The 19000-nt window shown below is 45.0% G+C and overlaps 1 protein-coding gene across 2 annotated transcripts in view; it reads left to right on the forward strand.

Moving 5' to 3' along the window:
• Nucleotides 1–18567, forward strand: part of LOC142249721 (solute carrier family 41 member 1-like) — a 39827-nt gene extending 21260 nt beyond the window's left edge. Inside the window, exons 3-11 of one of the 2 annotated variants that reach the window (XM_075321541.1) lie at nt 13894–14001; nt 14081–14152; nt 15003–15147; nt 15229–15375; nt 15458–15602; nt 15819–15898; nt 15984–16118; nt 16364–16512; nt 18131–18567. In XM_075321541.1, coding sequence (XP_075177656.1) covers nt 13894–14001; nt 14081–14152; nt 15003–15147; nt 15229–15375; nt 15458–15602; nt 15819–15898; nt 15984–16118; nt 16364–16512; nt 18131–18316 — 1167 coding nt within the window. In that variant the 3' untranslated portion in view covers nt 18317–18567. Of the gene's footprint in view, nt 1–13893; nt 14002–14080; nt 14153–15002; nt 15376–15457; nt 15603–15818; nt 15899–15983; nt 16119–16363; nt 16513–18130 lie in introns of both variants that reach the window. The other variant, XM_075321540.1, reaches the window with a different exon arrangement.
• The last annotated feature ends 433 nt before the right edge of the window (nt 18568–19000 follow it).

Consider the following 19000-nt stretch of genomic DNA (forward strand, 5'->3'; position numbering starts at 1 on the left):
TCACATTGCGCACAATGCATACTGTCAGCATTCTCTGTAGGCAGCGAGACCAGGCCATCATGTGACCACTAGCATGCGATATGAATATGAATACTTCCGGTCAGATTCCAACTAGACTTGGGCAGCTTAAGGCTAAGTTCACACTTCCATTGTTTTCCATCAGTCACAATCCGTAGCCTTGAGGAATTACGGTATCCTGCAAAATATTTTGCAGGAATCCTGTTTTTCCCCATAGACTTCTATTAGTGACGGATTGCGACTGATGATGCTGCGTTGCATCCGCTGCGTCGCGGTCAGTCATTTTTTAACTGACCGCCGGGCGGGAGCAACGCAGCCTGTAACGTTTGTTGAGCAGCGCAATCCGTATGATTTTGGTGCGCATGCGCTCTCTGGCTCCCTGCCCCCGTAACCAGGATACACATCGGGTAACCAAGCAATATGCTTTGGTTAGTTACCCGATATTTACAGTGGTTACGTGTGCAGGGAGTCAGCGCTAAGCGGTGTACGCTGGTATCCAAGATAAATATCGGGTAACCAAGCAAAAAGTGCTTTGCTTTTACCCGATATTTACCCTGGCTGTGCACGGAGCCCGACACTTCCCCCGCTCAGCTCCGCCCCCTCCCGCACACAGCATGTACTCACACACACTCACACACACACACTCACCTGTCCCCAGCCCTGCAGTCCCCGCGGCATTGACGTCCTCAGTGCCACGGCCCCGCTTGGCTCCACCCACCCCAAACTCCACCCCCTCGCGCTCCGCCCCCCCGCACACAATGGAGTCCGACAAAGAATTCTTTGTCATCCGTTGTACAGCGCATCAGTCACATGCGTCAAGCAACGCATGTGACTGATGCAAAACAATGGAAATGTGAACTTAGCCTAACTCCCTTCACTTGTATTGAGCAAGGCCGAGCACGACTAGTGGGAATCTGGCTGGGAGTATGCATATCGCATACTTGGACTCACATGACCGCTCACTCCTGGCGCCAGCACCGGAGGATCCTGACAGTGTGCAGTGAACGCGTTGTGAGGATTCATAAGTCTTCGGTCACATTGACTGATTGCGGGCTTTCATGCCAAACCTGGGCAACCCCTTTTAATAGTCTGTTTAGACTGGTCAATCGAATCATTTCCCATGAGTATTGAATGATCCGTAAGAGGTCAGTAACAGATAGTTCTCTGTGTATTGGCTGCCATTGTTTACACTGGACGAAGTGCCTCCGGCAATGATAATTTTCAAGCAATCTTAAAAATCTTTCAACCTGACGAACAAGTAGTTTGCTTCTCCGTCGGGTGATTGTCAGCCTGATTAGACCGGCCGCCGATCATTGGGAAGAGAACATACCTAAGATTAAGGGCCAGTGTAAATGCACTGTCAGGCTATGTGATTGTATGACCGATTGTATTATATACTACAATACCGCAGTATTACAGTACATAGGGAAATATACATTTTCCTAGGAGCCACAGCCTCAGGCTGGGTTTCATGGGAGGACCAACATGTCAGCAATGGGAGCTTGTGAGCCCATACAGCGCCTTCTTGCTATTTAAAGGAAACCTTATGTCCCAAAATGCTATTAACCTGCAGATATGATGTTAATCTGCAGAATAATCATATTCTGTAAGCACGCCGCAGCACTGACTGAAAGTCAGCTCAGAAGGCAGAGCTGGCTGTCAGTCAGTGATGGTGGGGAGGGCTTACAGCTGCCACTCACTATGTACTGAGCGGTGACTGAAGCTGTGCCTCTATGACTGAAAGCCTGAGGCTGCAATCAATCACTTCCTATAACCATCCACAAGCTTCTTAATCCTCTCACCTAAAATTTTGGTCTCCTCTGTTTGGACCTTCTCCCAACAGCAATTTTAAGATCTCTGCACAGGTGTCAATGGGATTTAGATCCGGACTCTTTGCTGCCACTTCAGAATTCTCCAGTGCTTTGTTTCCATCCATTTCTGGGGGCTTCTTGAAATATGTTTAGGGTCATTCTCCTGCTGGAAGACCCATGACCTAGGAAGCAAACCCAGCTTTCTGACATGGTGCACTACGTTGCGAACCAAAATCCTTTGGTAATCTTCAGATTTCATGGGGCTTTACACACAGTCAAGGCCCCCAGTGCCAGAGGCAGCAAAACAGCCCCCAAACCTCTTTGAACCTCCACCATATCTGACTGTAGGTGCTGTGTTATTGTCTCTATAGGTCTCATTCTGTTTTCGGTAAACAGTAGAATAATGGCTTACTCACAAACATTTTGGCAAACTGCAGTCTAGTTTTTTTTATGTCTTTGTCAGCAGTGGGGTCCTCCTGAAACCTTGAAACCTTGAGATTGTTGATATTTTTCAATAATTTTGGTTCTAAAGTCCTCACACTGTTCTCTTCTCCTCTTTCTGTACTCCATGCTTAGTTGTGGCACACACAGACACACAATATAAAGATTGAGACAACTTCTCCCCTTTTATCTGGTTTCAGTGTTGTGATTTTCATATTGCCCACACCTGTTACTTACCACAGGTGACTTTGTACTAGCATTACAAGCTTGAAACAAAGTTGCTTACCATCAACTTTGGAAAGTGCCAACAAATTTGTCCGACCCATTTTTTGGGGTTTGGTTTGAAATTATGTTCAATTAGCATTGGCTATACCGTAACTACCGCCAGGCCGTCACAATTGCACATTTCAGGGTGCAGTGCCGGTCCACGGGAGCTAAAAGCAACAGGCGGCCAAGTGGCCCAAAATAGTTGTATGTAGCCGGCTCCTACGGCCAAGACTGCCCCTTAATACATGTCACTTTAGCTTCAATGGATGAAACAATGGAGGATTCAAAACTGTGACCTATTGTAAACCATTCACCTCTGCAATACATACACAATTATAGTAATCTGAATGTAGTGTGTAGTTGCCTCTGCTATGTCACTGTACTACACTCACTACTCAGCGAGTAGCCAGACTCCAGCACCAAATAATCAATAGGAAAAAGAACGTTTCGCACCACGCTAATAGGATTCTTTTCGGATGAGGCAACAAGCCCAGGAAATGATGCACGTCAGGTCCAAGGAGTCCACTTGGAATAAACCATCGGTAAATAAGGAATAGACCGCGTCCCAACGGTGAAGACATAAAAATTGTCTTCTTTATTCTGCCATGGAGGCAATGTTTTGACCTCTTACAGGTGTTTTTCAAGCATTGGACACTGTCTATTCCAGCACCACTGACTGTCCCGAGATTGTAGTCATGGAAAATTATGAAAGTTTTTATTGATGAAGTCTCTGTGTACATACACTACATATCCTGTATTATACTCCAGAGCTGCACTCACTATTCTGCTGGTGCAGTCACTGTGAACATACATTACATTATTTATCCTGTACTGATCCTGAGTTACATCCTGTATTATACTCCAGAGCTGCACTCACTATTCTGCTGGTGCAGTCACTGTGTACATACATTACTGATCCTGTACTGATCCTGAGTTACATCCTGTATTATACTCCAGAGCTGCGCTCACTATTCTGCTGGTGTAGTCATTGTGTACATACATTACTGATCCTGAGTTACATCCTGTATTATACTCCAGAGCTGCACTCACTATTTTGCTGGTGCAGTCACTGTGTACATACATTACATCACTGATCCTGAGTTACATCCTGTATTACACTCCAGAGCTGCACTCACTATTCTGCTGGTGCAGTCACTGTGTACATACATTACTGATCCTGTACTGATCCTGAGTTACATCCTGTATTATACTCCAGAGCTGCACTCACTATTCTGCTGGTGCAGTCACTGTGAACATACATTACATTATTTATCCTGTACTGATCCTGAGTTACATCCTGTATTATACTCCAGAGCTGCACTCACTATTCTGCTGGTGCAGTCACTGTGTACATACATTACTGATCCTGTACTGATCCTGAGTTACATCCTGTATTATACTCCAGAGCTGCGCTCACTATTCTGCTGGTGTAGTCATTGTGTACATACATTACTGATCCTGAGTTACATCCTGTATTATACTCCAGAGCTGCACTCACTATTTTGCTGGTGCAGTCACTGTGTACATACATTACATCACTGATCCTGAGTTACATCCTGTATTACACTCCAGAGCGGCACTCACTATTCTGCTGGTGGAGTCACTGTGTACATACATTACTGATCCTGAGTTAGATCCTGTATTATACTCCAGAGCTGCACTCACTATTTTGCTGGTGCAGTCACTGTGTACATACATTACATCACTGATCCTGAGTTACATCCTGTATTATACTCCAGAGCTGCACTCACTATTCCGCTGGTGCAGTCACTGTGTACATACATTACATTACTTATCTTGTATAACCGTTAGGTCCAGAAATATTTGGACAGTGATACCAGTTTTGGCATTTTAGCTGTTTACCAAAGTATATTCAAGGTACAGTTATATTATCAATCTGGCCTTAAAATGCAGACTCTCAGCTTTAATTTGAGGAAATTTACATCATAATTAGTTTCATAGTTATTAAGGTTGAAGGGAGACTCTAAGGCGGGCTTTGCACGTTGCGACATCACCGATGCTGCGATGCCGAGCGCGATAGTCCCCGCCCCCGTCGCAGCTGTGATATCCTTGTGATAGCTGCCATAGCGAACATTATCGCTACGGCTGCTTCACATGGACTCACCTGTCCTGGGACGTCGCTCTGGCCGGCGACCCGCCTCCTTATTAAGGGGGCGGGTCGTACGGCATCACTGCGACGTCACACGGCAGGCAGCCAATAGGAGAGGAGGGGCGGAGATGAGCGGGATGTAAACATCCCGCCCACCTCCTTCCTTCCGCATTGCCTACGGAAGCCGCGGTGACGCCGGTAGGAGATGTTCCTCGCTGCTGCGGCTTCACACACAGCGATGTGTGCTGCTGCTGGAGCGAGGAACAACATCGGACCATCGCGTCAGCGTAATTATGGATTACGCCGACGCTACACCGATGATACGATTACGACGCTTTTGTGCTCGTTAATCGTATCATCTAGGATTTACACACTACGATGTCGCATGTGATGCCGGATGTGCGTCACTTTCAATTTGACCCCACCGACATCGCACCTGCGATATCGTAGTGTGCAAAGTGCCCCTAAGTCCATCTAGTTCTTCCCGTAGCCTAACATGTTGATCCAGAGGAAGGCAAAAAAAAACAATGTGTCAAATGAAGTAAAAGTTTAGGAATTACAGCTCTTTAATATATAGATTCCTCTTTTTCAAGGGATTCTAAAGTAACGGACAATGACTCAAAACATACCACGAAAGCGAAGAAGTGGAATATTCTGCAATGGCCGAGAATCACCAGATCTCACCCCATTGAGCTGCATTTCACATTATTAAGACAAAACTTAAAAACAGACCCAGAAAGGAGCAACAACTGATGTCCCTGGAGTAAAGGCGGCAAAGCCTCACACGGGAGGAAACCGGCGATTGCCTGAAGTCTGGACGCCATGGACGTCACTAGTCATTGCTGCACAGGATTCACTACAAAGTGTTAAAAATGAACATTCTATTTATGGTACAGTTAAATTGCTCAATTATTTTTAAGCCCCTGAAATGAGGAGTCTGTGTAGCAAAATGGTCACAATTCCTAAACATTTCACAGGATATTTTTGTTCAAACCTGAAAGTCTCAATCCCCAATAGCTACAGATCACTCAAAAAAAAAAACTGAGACACCTGGATCAATATAAAACCATGCCAATACAGTCATTAGCAGACAAAAAGGACTCACTGAATAAAGGTAAATTTATTGCACTTATTTCCACACTAAAGCTGGAGAAAGTAGATATTCAGATCCTACAAGATACGATAAATCTACACCTTCCAGATATCTCTTCCTCAACTACGGACCCACCATTACTCAAACTCTTTCTAAACACAACAAAGAATGAAAAAATAATATCCAAAATACATAAAAACTTATCCCAAGATGTTGATGTTCCAGACTTTTTGAACAAATGGGAAACAGAATTAAATACAAAATTCCTCCAAGAAGAAATCCAAATAATTCTAGGGAACAGTCACTCCCTCACTACTTCGGTGAGGTATCAAGAATTAAACTACAAAATAGTCTCAAGATGGTATAAAACTCCAATTATATTAAATAAAATGAACAGCTCAATTTCCCCACTCTGCTGGAGATGTGGATCTGAACTACTAAGAAGTTAGTTGAAAAGTCGCGTCTGATCAGCATGCAATGAGCAGTCTCATTTCGATTAAAAAAAAAACAGAAAACTTAGCAGGTTTTATTTTTCTTCTTTGTCTTTGCTCCTGTTGCTCCCCCTTTCTTACCTTACTCTCTCATGTATTATACCCTTATATTCTTCCTCATAATTCTCCCCCCCCATCCCCTTCCACCTTCTTGTTCTTACATCCCCTTTTCTTTATTCATGAAACCACCTGACAGTGTTATAAGTTGTTAATATACTTAAAGTTTTTTCTGAATCCACATTGTCATAATTTGTAAGAAAGTGTCATGATGGTTCCCTACCCATCTACCGTGTTTCCCCGAAAGTAAGACAGTGTCTTACATTCCTTTTACCCCCAAAAGTCCCACTATGTCTTACTTTCGGGGTATGTCTTATATTGGAAAAAATCCCACAGCAATCGCAGCAAGTCTCCATGCAATGTACCGTATGGGGACTTGCCGCGATTGCGCCCCAAGTGTACCGCAAGTTAAGGAAACTTAACCACCAGCGGCTGCACATGAGGGCACTGAGGCTGCGTGATTTTGTATGTTGTCCATGGTCCTGATGGACCACGGACAACATTACTGCAACATTTCAACATTTCTCGGTAGCCGAGCGTTCAGCTGAGCGCCAGACCGCCGGCATGTGTCAGCTCTCAGCTGAGCGCTAAGCCGCCGGCATGTCAGGGCGCTCAGCTGAGCGCTCGGCCGCTGGCATGTCAGGGCACTCAGCTGAGCGCTCAGCCGCCGGCATGTCAGGGCGTTCAGCTGAGCGCCAGACTGCCGGCATGTGTCAGCTCTCAGCTGAGCGCTAAGCCGCCGGCATGTCAGGGCGTTCAGCTGAGCGCCAGACCGCCGGCATGTGTCAGCTCTCAGCTGAGCGCTCAGCCGCCGGCATGTCAGGGCGTTCAGCTGAGCGCCAGACCGCCGGCATGTGTCAGCTATCAGCTGAGCGCTAAGCCGCCGGCATGTCAGGGCGCTCAGCTGAGCGCTCGGCCGCTGTAACTGTACTGTAAAGAAGAAAAAAAGTAAAAATGTATTTATTTATATGTCTTACTTTCGGGGTACGTCTTACATTAGCCGACCCCCCCAAAACCCCCACTACGTCTTACTATCGGGGAAACACGGTATGTTATATTCTAAAATGTTAAATAAAGAATTTAAAAAAAAAAAACAAAAACCTGAAAGTCTCCACTTCAATTGGATCTCGGTTGTTTAATTTCAAATCTAAACTAGTGGCCTCCAGAGCTGAAATCACAAAGATTCGGTCACTGTACAAATATGTCCAGACAGTGACTAAAGGTCCAGTCACACTAAGCAACTTACCAGCGATCCCAACAACGATAGGGATCGCTGGTAAGTTGCTAGGAGGTTGCTGGTGAGCTGTCACACTGCGACGCTCCAGCGATCCCACCAGCAACCTGACCTGGCAGGGATCGCTGGAGCGTGGCTACACGAGTTGCTGGTGAGCTCACCAGCAACCAGTGACCAGCCCCCAGTCTCCTAGTTACAGCACACATCAGGTTAATTAACCCGATGTGTGCTGCAGCTAAATGTGCACAGAGCAGGGAGCAGCGCACACTGAGCGCTGGCTCCTTGCTCTCCTAGTTACAGCACACATCGGGTTAATTGCCTGATGTGTGCTGCAGCTAAATGTGCACAGAGCAGGGAGCAGCGCACAATGCTTAGCGCTGGCTCCTTGCTCTCCTAGTTACAGCACACATCGGGTTAATTACCTGATGTGTGCTGCAGCTACATGTGCACAGAGCAGGAGCCGGCAGCACAGGCAGTGAGAGCGGAGGAGGCTGGTATCAAAGGTAAATATCGGGTAACCAAGGACAGGGCTTCTTGGTTACCCGATGTTTACATTAGTTACCAGCCTCAGCAGAAGCTGGCTCCCTGCTCACTGCACATTAGTTGTTGCTGTCTCGCTGTCACACACAGCGATCTGTGCTTCACAGCAGGACAGCAACAACTAAAAAATGGCCCAGGACATTCAGCAACAACCAACGACCTCACAGCAGGGGCCAGGTTGTTGCTGGATGTCACACACAGCAACATCGCTAGCAACGTCACAAAAGTTGTTCGTTACCAGCGATGTTGCTAGCGATGTTGCTTAGTGTGACGGGGCCTTTACTCACTGGTGGAGTAACTTTATGTATACTGTACATCACTTATCTTATATAGTAAAAATGGTGTTTGGTAATGGACATAAACAGAGGCAGAGAATGGGGTAATAGGGCAGGGTGTGACTTGGTTGTTCTCTATTGCAGTGAGGAAAGGTTTCTGCTGCACAGATTCTTGAGTATGGAAGAAACATGAACAAGTAGAATAAAATAATACTGTATTTGTAACCACATTTTTAATGTCCTTGTTCCTTGGGGCTAGATTACACTATAGGTCCTAATATTTTACATTCCATCCTCGTTGCTTGGTGACTGGTCTATAGATAAGAACGACCCTGATGTTCTACATCCCTTATCTCTATGTACAAAATGGTATTCACAAGTAAAAATCAATACAGATACCATTGTATGACATTCCTACATAAAGGAGTAAAGGTCCAGTCACACTAAGCAACTTACCAGCGATCCCAACAACGATAGGGATCGCTGGTAAGTTGCTAGGAGGTTGCTGGTGAGCTGTCACACTGCAACGCTCCAGCGATCCCACCAGCAACCTGACCTGGCAGGGATCGCTGGAGCGTCGCTACACGAGTTGCTGATGAGCTCACCAGCAACCAGTGACCAGCCCCCAGCCAGCATCGCCGCGTGGAAGATGCTGCGCTTGGTAACTAAGGTAAATATCGGGTAACCAACCCGATATTTACCTTGGTTACCAGCTCACGCAGCTACACGTGCAGAGAGCAGGGAGCAGCGCACACTGAGCGCTGGCTCCCTGCTCTCCTAGTTACAGCACACATCGGGTTAATTACCCGATGTGTGCTGCAGCTAAATGTGCACAGAGCAGGGAGCAGCGCACACTGAGCGCTGGCTCCCTGCTCTCCTAGTACAGCACACATCGGGTTAATTACCCGATGTGTCCTGCAGCTACATGTGCACAGAGCAGGAGCCGGCACTGGCAGCGAGAGCGGCGGAGGCTGGTAACAAAGGTAAATATCGGGTAACCAAGGACAGGGCTTCTTGGTTACCCGATGTTTACAGTGGTCACCAGCCTCCGCAGAAGCCGGCTCCTGCTGTCTGCACATTTAGTTGTTGCTGTCTCGCTGTCACACACAGCGATCTGTGCTTCACAGCGGGACAGCAACAACTAAAAAATGGCCCAGGACATTCAGCAACAACCAACGACCTCACAGCAGGGGCCAGGTTGTTGCTGGATGTCACACACAGCAACATCGCTAGCAACGTCACAAAAGTTGTTCGTTAGCAGCGATGTTGCTAGCGATGTTGCTTAGTGTGACGGGGCCTTTAGACTATTACATCCTTGTACAAAGGAGCAGTATTATAGTCGTTATATTCTTGTATATAGGAGCAGTATTATAGTAGTTATATTCTTGTATATAGGAGCAGTATTATAGTAGTTATATTCTTGTACATAGGAGCAGTATTTTAGTAGTCATATTCTTGTACATAGGGGCAGTATTATAGTACTTAAATTCTTGTACATAGGGGGCAGTATTATAGTAGTTATATTCTTGTACATAGGGGGGGGCAGTATTATAGTAGTCATTTTCTTGTACATAGGCGCAGTATTATAGTAGTTATATTCTTGTACATAGGAGCAGTATTATAGTAGTTATATTCTTGTACATAGGGGCAGTATTATAGTAGTTATATTCTTGTACATAGGGGCAGTATTATAGTAGTTATATTCTAGTACATGGGGCAATATTTTAGTAGTTATATTCTTGTACATAGGGGCAGTATTATAGTACTTATATTCTTGTACATAGGGGCAGTATTATAGTAGTTATATTCTTGTACATAGGGGGGGCAGTATTATAGTAGTCATTTTCTTGTACATAGGCGCAGTATTATAGTAGTTATATTCTTGTACATAGGGACAGTATTATAGTAGTTATATTGTTGTACATAGGGGGCAGTATTATAGTAGTTATATTCTTGTACATAGGGGCAGTATTATAGCAGTTATATTCTTGTACATAGGAGCAGTATTATAATAGTTATATCCTTGTACATAGGGGGGCAGTATTATAGCAGTTATATTTTTGTACGTAGGCGGCAATATTATAGTATTTATATATTCTTGAACACGGTGAAGGGGAAGGTAGTATTATTTATTTTCTCACAACAACATTCGAGTATCTTTTAATACTTGTATTGTCATATTATTGTCAGTGTTTTTAGTACCAGGTTTGATCTGTGTCATCTTTTATGAACCTTCTCCAATATATTTAGTCTCAGTTCTACCTTGGAGGGAATCTCACATGCAGGATCTTTATCTCGATTCACATAAACTAGTAAAAGAGCGATGACGGATGATAGGAATCTCTGGCTGCTGATTGGCTGCTTGTAAGGAACTCAGTCCGCAGACACCGCTTGGAAACGCTTCTCATTACCCCCGATATTTCCAATCCAGCACAGGAAAGCGGGAATTACTCATTTTCTTCACATTTTGAGTTCTTAGAAAAAGTTTCCTTTTTCTCCGTAGCTGAAGGAGAAAACTGCGCTGACATCCCGCTGATAGACAGAAGGCGTGGAGCGAGATGATGGCTACGTGACGGAATCTTGGATCTTGTGTTGGAGAGATAGGCAGCCTATGTATAGATCTGACCCCCTGCACGTGTACATTATCAGCGATAACCACACGGTTCATTGTTAAAACTATCATTGCCCCAGGACCTGTCATGCACGCAGCTGGTCTGGCAAGTTTTTCTTTCAAAATTATTTTTTTTTTTTTTTGCTTTTCTAACTTTTCTTGAAATTTGTAGTTGAAGACGTCAGAAGAGTCTTCAGTCTTCACTTTTGACTGTGGATGACTAAGGTTTATTTCTTAAGAGGAAATAGTATAACTTTTTACTTTTGAAAATTCGATTTTTCTTTTTCTCTACTGGACTCCTCTGACCATGCAGATCAGCCGAGATGAGCTCATGGACTGGACTTTTCTTTGACTCTCAATTTTTTTTTTCTTGGATGAACTATGGGTTAAGATAAATTCTACAAGCCGGGCTCCAACAAGCCTAAACCTTTTGGAAAACTTTTTTTCAAAAACTTTTTCAAGTATCTCTCTTTGATGCATGTCAATGGATACAAGTTTTTCCCAGCTCTCCGAAAAATCCTGGAGGCTCCTCGATTCTCCATATTTTTTGCAGTCGTTGTCTTAAAGAAATGGTGGTTACTCATTTGGAATTGGAGTTCTGCTACCATGGGAAGAAGTTGAGGGGATTTAGATGCAAGTTAACAAGGTCACCAAATGGGTTTTTCCCCGAGACGGTTTTCTCCATTGCGGCCCAAGTGCTGTTGCCCTTCCTGATGTCTGGGTTGGCCATGGTGGCCGCTGGCATACTGATGGATATCTTCCAAGTGCGTATTGTTGACTGATTCTCATGGATATTTTTGAAGCCTTGCTTGTATAACCTTTTGCCCCAGATAGCATCCACGTGTGTGACTAAGGGGTACTTCGTTCTCACATAGCGAGATCGCTGCTGAGTCACAGGTTTTGTGACGTACCAGTGACCTCATCAGCGATCTCGTTGTGTGTGACACTAAGCAGCGACCTGGCCCCTGCTGTGAAATCGCTGATCGTTACACACTGTTCTGGTTCATTTTTTGCTCGTTGGTCTCCCGCTATGCAGCACACATCGGCATGTTTGACTGCGGGAGACCAACGAGCACCGACTCTGTATAAGCAGCGTACGCCGGTAACCAGGGTAAATATCGGGTAACTAAGCAAAGCGCTTTGCTTGGTTACCCGATATTTACCCTGGTTACCAGCGTACGCTGCTTACAGGTTGCCAGAGCTGGCTCCCTGCACACGTAGCCAGAGTAAATATCAGGTAACTAAGCAAAGCGCTTTGCTTAGTAACCCGATGTGTACCCTAAGCTACGTATACAGGGAGCCAGCGCGGGCAGCCTGTAAGTGGTGTACGCTCGTAACCAGGATAAATATCGGGTTACCAAGCGCAGCATCGTTACAAGAGTCGCTGGTGGCTGGTGGCTGGTCGCTGGTGAGATCTGACTGTTTGACAGCTCACTAGCGACCCTGTAGTGACGTACCAGCGATCCTGACCAGGTCGTATCGTGCTCGGAATCGCTGGTACGTCGTTTAGTGTGCCGGTACCCTTATCCATTCTTTATAGCATACCATAAAGATACTGAATAGGCCAAATCACCCAACAGGCTTTCTCTATTTTATAGCATGCAGTGTATAGTTATTGCCCATTTACTCATGGCCATATCCCAGGATTAGTGTAGGATTTATGCAATGAGGCATTGCGGTCTGTCTTAATTGAATGAGTATGATTGACTTTTGATCCAAGCTTGTACAATCCAAATAAGCCAAGGGGGGACATATCGGTGGTGCAGCCACAGGGTCCCAAGAGGTTAGGGGGCTCATTTCTACTTCCAAAACAAGTGGAATTATACATTTTGATTAGTTTTTTTGCTGCAAAGAGCCCATATTTTGTTCTTGCACAGGGGCCCTTTTCATTCTGTGTCCACCATTGAAATAAGCAATGGTACATCCCCCACATGTCTACTGTGTAATTAGGTGGTCAAGGTGCCTTTTGTATTGGGTAAGTTGGCTAAGACCTCTTTACAATTCTAATAATGGGTTTGTCCCAAAAACAACATTATCTATCCATGTAATAGAGTGTAAATGTAGGATTGTTGAGAACACCACCAACCATAAAGTCCATCTTGTGAATAGAGCTGTAGTGAGCATGTGCGACCACTGCTTCTATAGACAGGAAATGGGGCAGTGTATGCACATGCTCCATACATCATTGGAGGTCCCAGCAGTCAGACACCTGATAATCATACATTAATCATCTATCCTGTGGACAAGTCTACATTTTGTGTATGGGACCCCCCCCAAAATGTTAGCAGACTGGATCACCCCGTTCTAAGCCAGTGAGGTCCATCAGGTGCCATTGATGTTTGTCCTTTCATAGAGCCATCACATCATCAGCTGTTTTACTTCTAAAAAGCTGAGGCCTCAATGCAGAAGGAATGGTTGAAAATGATTTTTGATGTGGTGATAGTTTTCAGATTAAAAGCAATTATTCAATATTATGCCAGGATCATGTCCCAAATACAACAATCAGTGTTTGGAAGGTTTTTCTGCAGGACAGATAAGATTGTGGGTTATGGGTGAAAGGAAAGTTCATTCTCAATCGTAGAGACTGTGGACAGGGTCTTCTACCCATCACAATATATACAGTAACTGGAATCATGAGTCAATAGTGAAGAAATAGAAGCTCCTAGTTTTGGCCTGTGGGTTTCCCCCATCTGGTGACATGAAGGTCGGCGCTCTTGGCTCAGCTGGTCAAAGCATTCTGGTTTGGGGCATATGGTTAATTTACTGTTGCCGATCTGTTGCATCCACCTTCATAAAAGCATTTTGACTTGGATCCATTGTGGCAACTTGACTGATGATAATGTTTTCAAAAAAGTTCCTCGAGCACAAGGTGGAAGCTGAATGAAGAAGCCATATTACTCTTCTATGACTGCACTACCCTCATAGTTTTACCTCCTCTCTTCCAGCATTGGATTGTCTTCCGGACCATCACTGAGGTCTTCATTCTGGTTCCAGCATTGGTGGGTCTCAAGGGTAACTTGGAGATGACTCTGGCCTCTCGGCTCTCCACCGCTGTAAGTCTTTGCATTAGTCCTATATAAGTGTCTTTCCAGTTGGTGTCTCAAATCCTCACTTACCTTTTTCTGTTCACAGGCAAATACCGGACAGTTGGACGACCCCAATGAGCGATGGAAGATGGCAGTCAGCAACCTCGCTCTAATTCAGGTTCATGGGTTAATTGTTCTGCATTTAAAGGCGTTGTATAGAGAGTACATGATCAGGATGGGTTATAAAGAATTAAAATGGCCTCATTGATCCCATCCCATTCTGTTGCTTCCGATGAGCTCTACTTCATACTGCAACGATGATGTTCTGAAAAAAAGGATGTGACCGCTGCAGCCAATCAAGTCTGAAGTTTCAGAATGATACAGTATGAGGAGGAATATATCTGGGCTGATGAATAGCCTAAGGTGACAACTCCAAATCTACATAACCCAGTGCAGTCTGCTGTTGTCCCTAACGTTCCTTCAATTATCTTTAGAAGTCACTGGTGCAGGCTGGAGTTGAGTGCTGCCTGTGCCATGCTGCGTGCTGCTGCGCAGGTCACAGACTCCAGCCTCTCCTGGGCCTTTACACCTAAATTTGTGTCACTTTTAATACATCCTTGATAGAGATATAGAATCTGGCCTTATCTCATGTAAGATTCAAGTTAAAGGTTGATTTCAGGTGTAAGCAGACGTAACCGCATTAATGGTATGATCCAACTTGTAGTGACGAGATACACCCTCCGCATAAATATTGGCTTCTGTAAGGGCAGAGATCACATAATCCACTATTTGCCCCAAGATAAGCGACGCCGGGATATTTGGCAGCTACTTGTCTACATATAAACTATTGCATTGAATCGGCTAACTTGTAGGAGACACAACTGAAAGGGGCGCTTTCACCAAAAATGAGTTTTGCCTATTTCAATGACTTAAGTCTTTCACAGACCTGTATTGCGCCATCGTATGAGCCCATGCAGGCGTAATAGCTGTGTGTACAAGGCCTCATACACTACGATTCTCTGTTCCAGGTTCAGGCCACGGTCGTTGGTTTATTGGCCGCCGTTGCTGCTATTATTTTGGGTGCACTGTCTAAAGGTTATATAGAACTAGACCAGGCCGCCGTCCTCTGTGCCAGCAGCGTGACCACAGCATTCATCGCTGCCCTATCATTGGGTAAGACACGTGATCGCCTCAATCCCGATCACTGTTGGAACACTGCCTTTTCTTATTTCGCTTTACCCATCTCTCCTTTAGGTCTGGTGATGGTTGGGGTCATCATTGCATCTCGGAAGCTGGGAATTAACCCTGACAATGTTGCTACTCCCATCGCGGCCAGCCTGGGGGACCTGATCACTCTGTCACTTCTCGCAGGGATCAGTAGCTCCTTGTTCAGCTACATAGGTACAAGACATCAGACAGACAAGGACTTTGAGCCAGGCTTGTGCATGGACTCTAACCTTGAGGTCTCTTGTGCCCCAACTAGATGTCCAGTACCTCTCTCCGCTGATTTGTGTGGTGTTCATCATCCTGATTCCGCTGTGGGTGGCCATCGCCAAACAGAGTCCATCCATTGCTGAAGTTTTAAAGTCCGGTTGGCAACCAGTTATTGTGGCCATGTCCATTAGCAGGTAATGGAAAATGGTGGAGATCTCATCAGTGTCATCCTGTAGAGTCACACCAGAAATGGTGGAAGCAGGGGAGGTCCCTATTAGTTTCTCCACTCTTGACCCTCATGGTCCCAAGTAACCAATTAAATTTGCTGTGACTACCATTAGCGGTCACGATTCCTATAATGGGCGGGGGCCAGTTTTTTGCATTTTTAATTTTTTCTTTTCTCTTTCTAGTATTGGTGGACTTATCTTAGACAAGACAGTAACAGACCCAAAATTCGAGGGCATGGCAGTTTTCACACCTGTTATAAATGGTATGTTAAAAAAAAGTTTGCCTTTTTCGTGTTATTTTGCTTTTCAGTGTTATTTACTTTTCTTTTTCTTCTTGTTGACATATAGGAGTAGCAGGGAATCTCGTAGCCATTCAGGCAAGTCGGATCTCCACGTTCCTGCATTTCTGGAGCATGCCCGGCGTCTTACCATATAAAATGAGACAGCATTGGCCCAATCCTTGCACAACATTCTTCTCCTCAGGTATGAAGCTGGTCAGCACTTGCCCGGGGCAGAAATGTGCTCAGAGTAGTGGTTACTTCCCTTCCCCCACTCCTCTTGCGGGATCATGCAGCAGGTGGCAACAATGAGTACGGAAGCGAATACAGAATTTATGCTTCACCCTAAAACATGAGACCATTGGGATACTGCATTTACACAGTTTCAGCTATTTCTGCTCTGCAGTCTCGGGACAGTTATCATTTTCCTCTTTTCTTTGTTTCTTGCAGGTGTTAATTCCAAATCAGCCAGAGTGTTATTTCTGCTGGTGGTGCCAGGACACCTCGTTTTCCTCTACACCATCCACCTGCTGCAGGGAGGGCACACCTCGCTCACTGCCCTGTTCATCACCTTCTACCTGGTGGCAGCTCTCCTACAGGTAATGCAGGGAAGGGAGTAAGTCTATGGGGCAGCCGTCTTCAGACCACGGGAAATTTGTATATTTAAAGGGAACCTGTCACCAGACTTGGCGACTATAAGCTGCGGCCACCACCAGTGGGCTCTTATATACAGCATTCTAGAATACTGTATATAAGAGCCCAGGCCGCGCTGTAGAACGTAAAAATCACTTTATTATAGTCACCTGAGGGGTGGTCCGGTCCAATGGGTGTAGCTGCTCTCCATTCCGGCACCTCCTCTCTCCGGTGCAGCGCTTCCTCTCTGCAGCGATCGCCGTCCTCCTTCTTCTGAGTCCCATGTGCATGATGTGTCCTACGTCATGCACAATAACCGGCATTGAGGTCCTGTGCAGCAGGTCTTTGAGATGTTCTCGCAGTAAGGCAAGTCTTGTTGGGTATTCCTAGTATACAGCAGGTCTTGTGGGGTGTTCCTGGTTTCCGGTGGGTCTTGTGGGGTCTTCCCAGTATATGACAGTTCTTGTTGGTCTTCTCCATATATGTCTTGTGGGGTGTCCCCGGTATACTTCAGATCTTTTGGGGTGTTCCTGGTCTATATAGGGTCTTCGCCATATAATCTTGTATTGTGGAGTGTCCACGGTATATATCATGTCTTGTGAGGTGTTTATGGTATATGTAGAGTCTTGAGGGACATTTCTGGCATACGGAAGTTCTTATGTGTTTTCAGTATGCATTGGGACTTGTGGGGTGTCCCCGATATACGTCAGCTCTTATGGGGTGATATTGGTATTTGCAGGGTCTTGAGGAGCATTTCTGGCATATGGCAGTTCTTGTGAATTTTCAGTATGCATTGGGAGTTTTGGGTTACCTCGGTATATGGCAGATCTTGTGGGGTATTTCTCCGATATAGAGCAGGTTTTGTATGGTGTTCACCCGTTATTGTATGGGTTTTGTAGGGTATTACCCCGGTATACGGCAGGTCTTGTAGGGGGTCCCAGTATATGACGGTACTTGTGAGGTATTGTGGGTATACAGCAAGTCTTGTGAGATGTTCCCTATATACAGCATGTCCTGTGGGGTTCTCTCAGTACATCGTGGAACTTATGGAGTCTGCGGCTTTGATGGGCCAACATGATGGAGATGTACGCATTATTACTACCGTGATTTTAATGTTATGGCTGATCAGTGTATATTGCATGATATATTATGGAGGGAAACCAGGTTGTTAACCTGTTACTTTTCCGTCAAGAGCATATAAAACCTTGGAACCCTCCTCTTTAAAAGTCTATTACATGGTTTGTAGCAAATGGAAGACATGGGATTATGACTGAACCCAAAAAAGTTATTCGCTCTCCATTGTTACCTTGTAAATAAAGTTGTTTCACAGGGGCCAATTAATAAACATTGAGTTGCTCATAGCAACCAATCACAATGCAGCTTTCATTTTATCACACCTTGTTAAAAAATGAAAGCTGAGCTCTGATTGGTTGCTATGGGCCACAAAGTTTTGACAACTGAGGCCTAGTCTGTTTTAAAAAATTGTGCTTCGGTTTTTCACTATTTTCTGCTTTCTGACAGTGAATGAAAACTCTAGAGTTCGAAAATTTGAAAATGTTCACGTGTTCATATTTTTTATTATAGGTTTGCGTCCTGTTATACGTAGCCGACCTCATTGTGCGCTTCATGTGGAGAAGAGGCCTTGACCCAGACAACTTCTCCATCCCGTACCTCACCGCCCTGGGAGACCTGCTGGGCACCGGATTCCTCGCCATCTGCTTCCGGCTCGCCTGGCTCCTTTCTGCCACAGAGCCGGAGCTGGGAGACTGATTGGACTATTAGCAAATTTTTTATTTTATTTTTCCCCCTTTTTTTTTTTCTTTTGCTACTAAACTTGCACTTGACAATAGAAAAATTTGTGTTTTCTACTAGCGCCAACATCAAATGGACTATTCATAAAGTGATATTCATCACCCGTGATGGAAATCTCAGCTGAAACAGCGAATTTCTAAGAAGAATATTCAATTCTTTGTATTTATAGAGAAATCTGATGCTATTTACAATAAAAACAGTTGCCCTGAGCAGCTTCATGTGTGTGCGGGCAAGAAATCCAGGGCCAAAGGGACAAAAATCATGGTTCCGCTTTTACATACACCATTCAGCAGAGCTTACATGGCTGCACTGTCACAGTACTCTCTCTATTTTTGGAGACTAGAGTCGGTTTCAGGGTTTGAATCCCTCACTTCCGTCTTGTACACTACATTTAAACGTGGTTTCATTTCTCTTGGTGTTTAAAGAATTAATGTCAGTTTTGCTGCCAACAGCTTCCCTTCGGCATGTCAATTGTAGCTGCTTTGCAGCCACGCTCCTTTGTGTGTTTAAATACAGGGGTTTCCCAGAAATCCTTGCTGATGATACAAAACCATTTGTATTCTGGCCGCCTGGGTGGAAGGAGCTGCTGTGTATTTGTCCTGATATCGTATCTTCTCAATTTTGGATGTTTTTCCCCTGTTT

The sequence above is a fragment of the Anomaloglossus baeobatrachus genome, chromosome 8 (genome assembly GCF_048569485.1).
Source record: "Anomaloglossus baeobatrachus isolate aAnoBae1 chromosome 8, aAnoBae1.hap1, whole genome shotgun sequence".
In the NCBI taxonomy this organism is placed as follows: Eukaryota; Metazoa; Chordata; class Amphibia; order Anura; family Aromobatidae; genus Anomaloglossus; species Anomaloglossus baeobatrachus.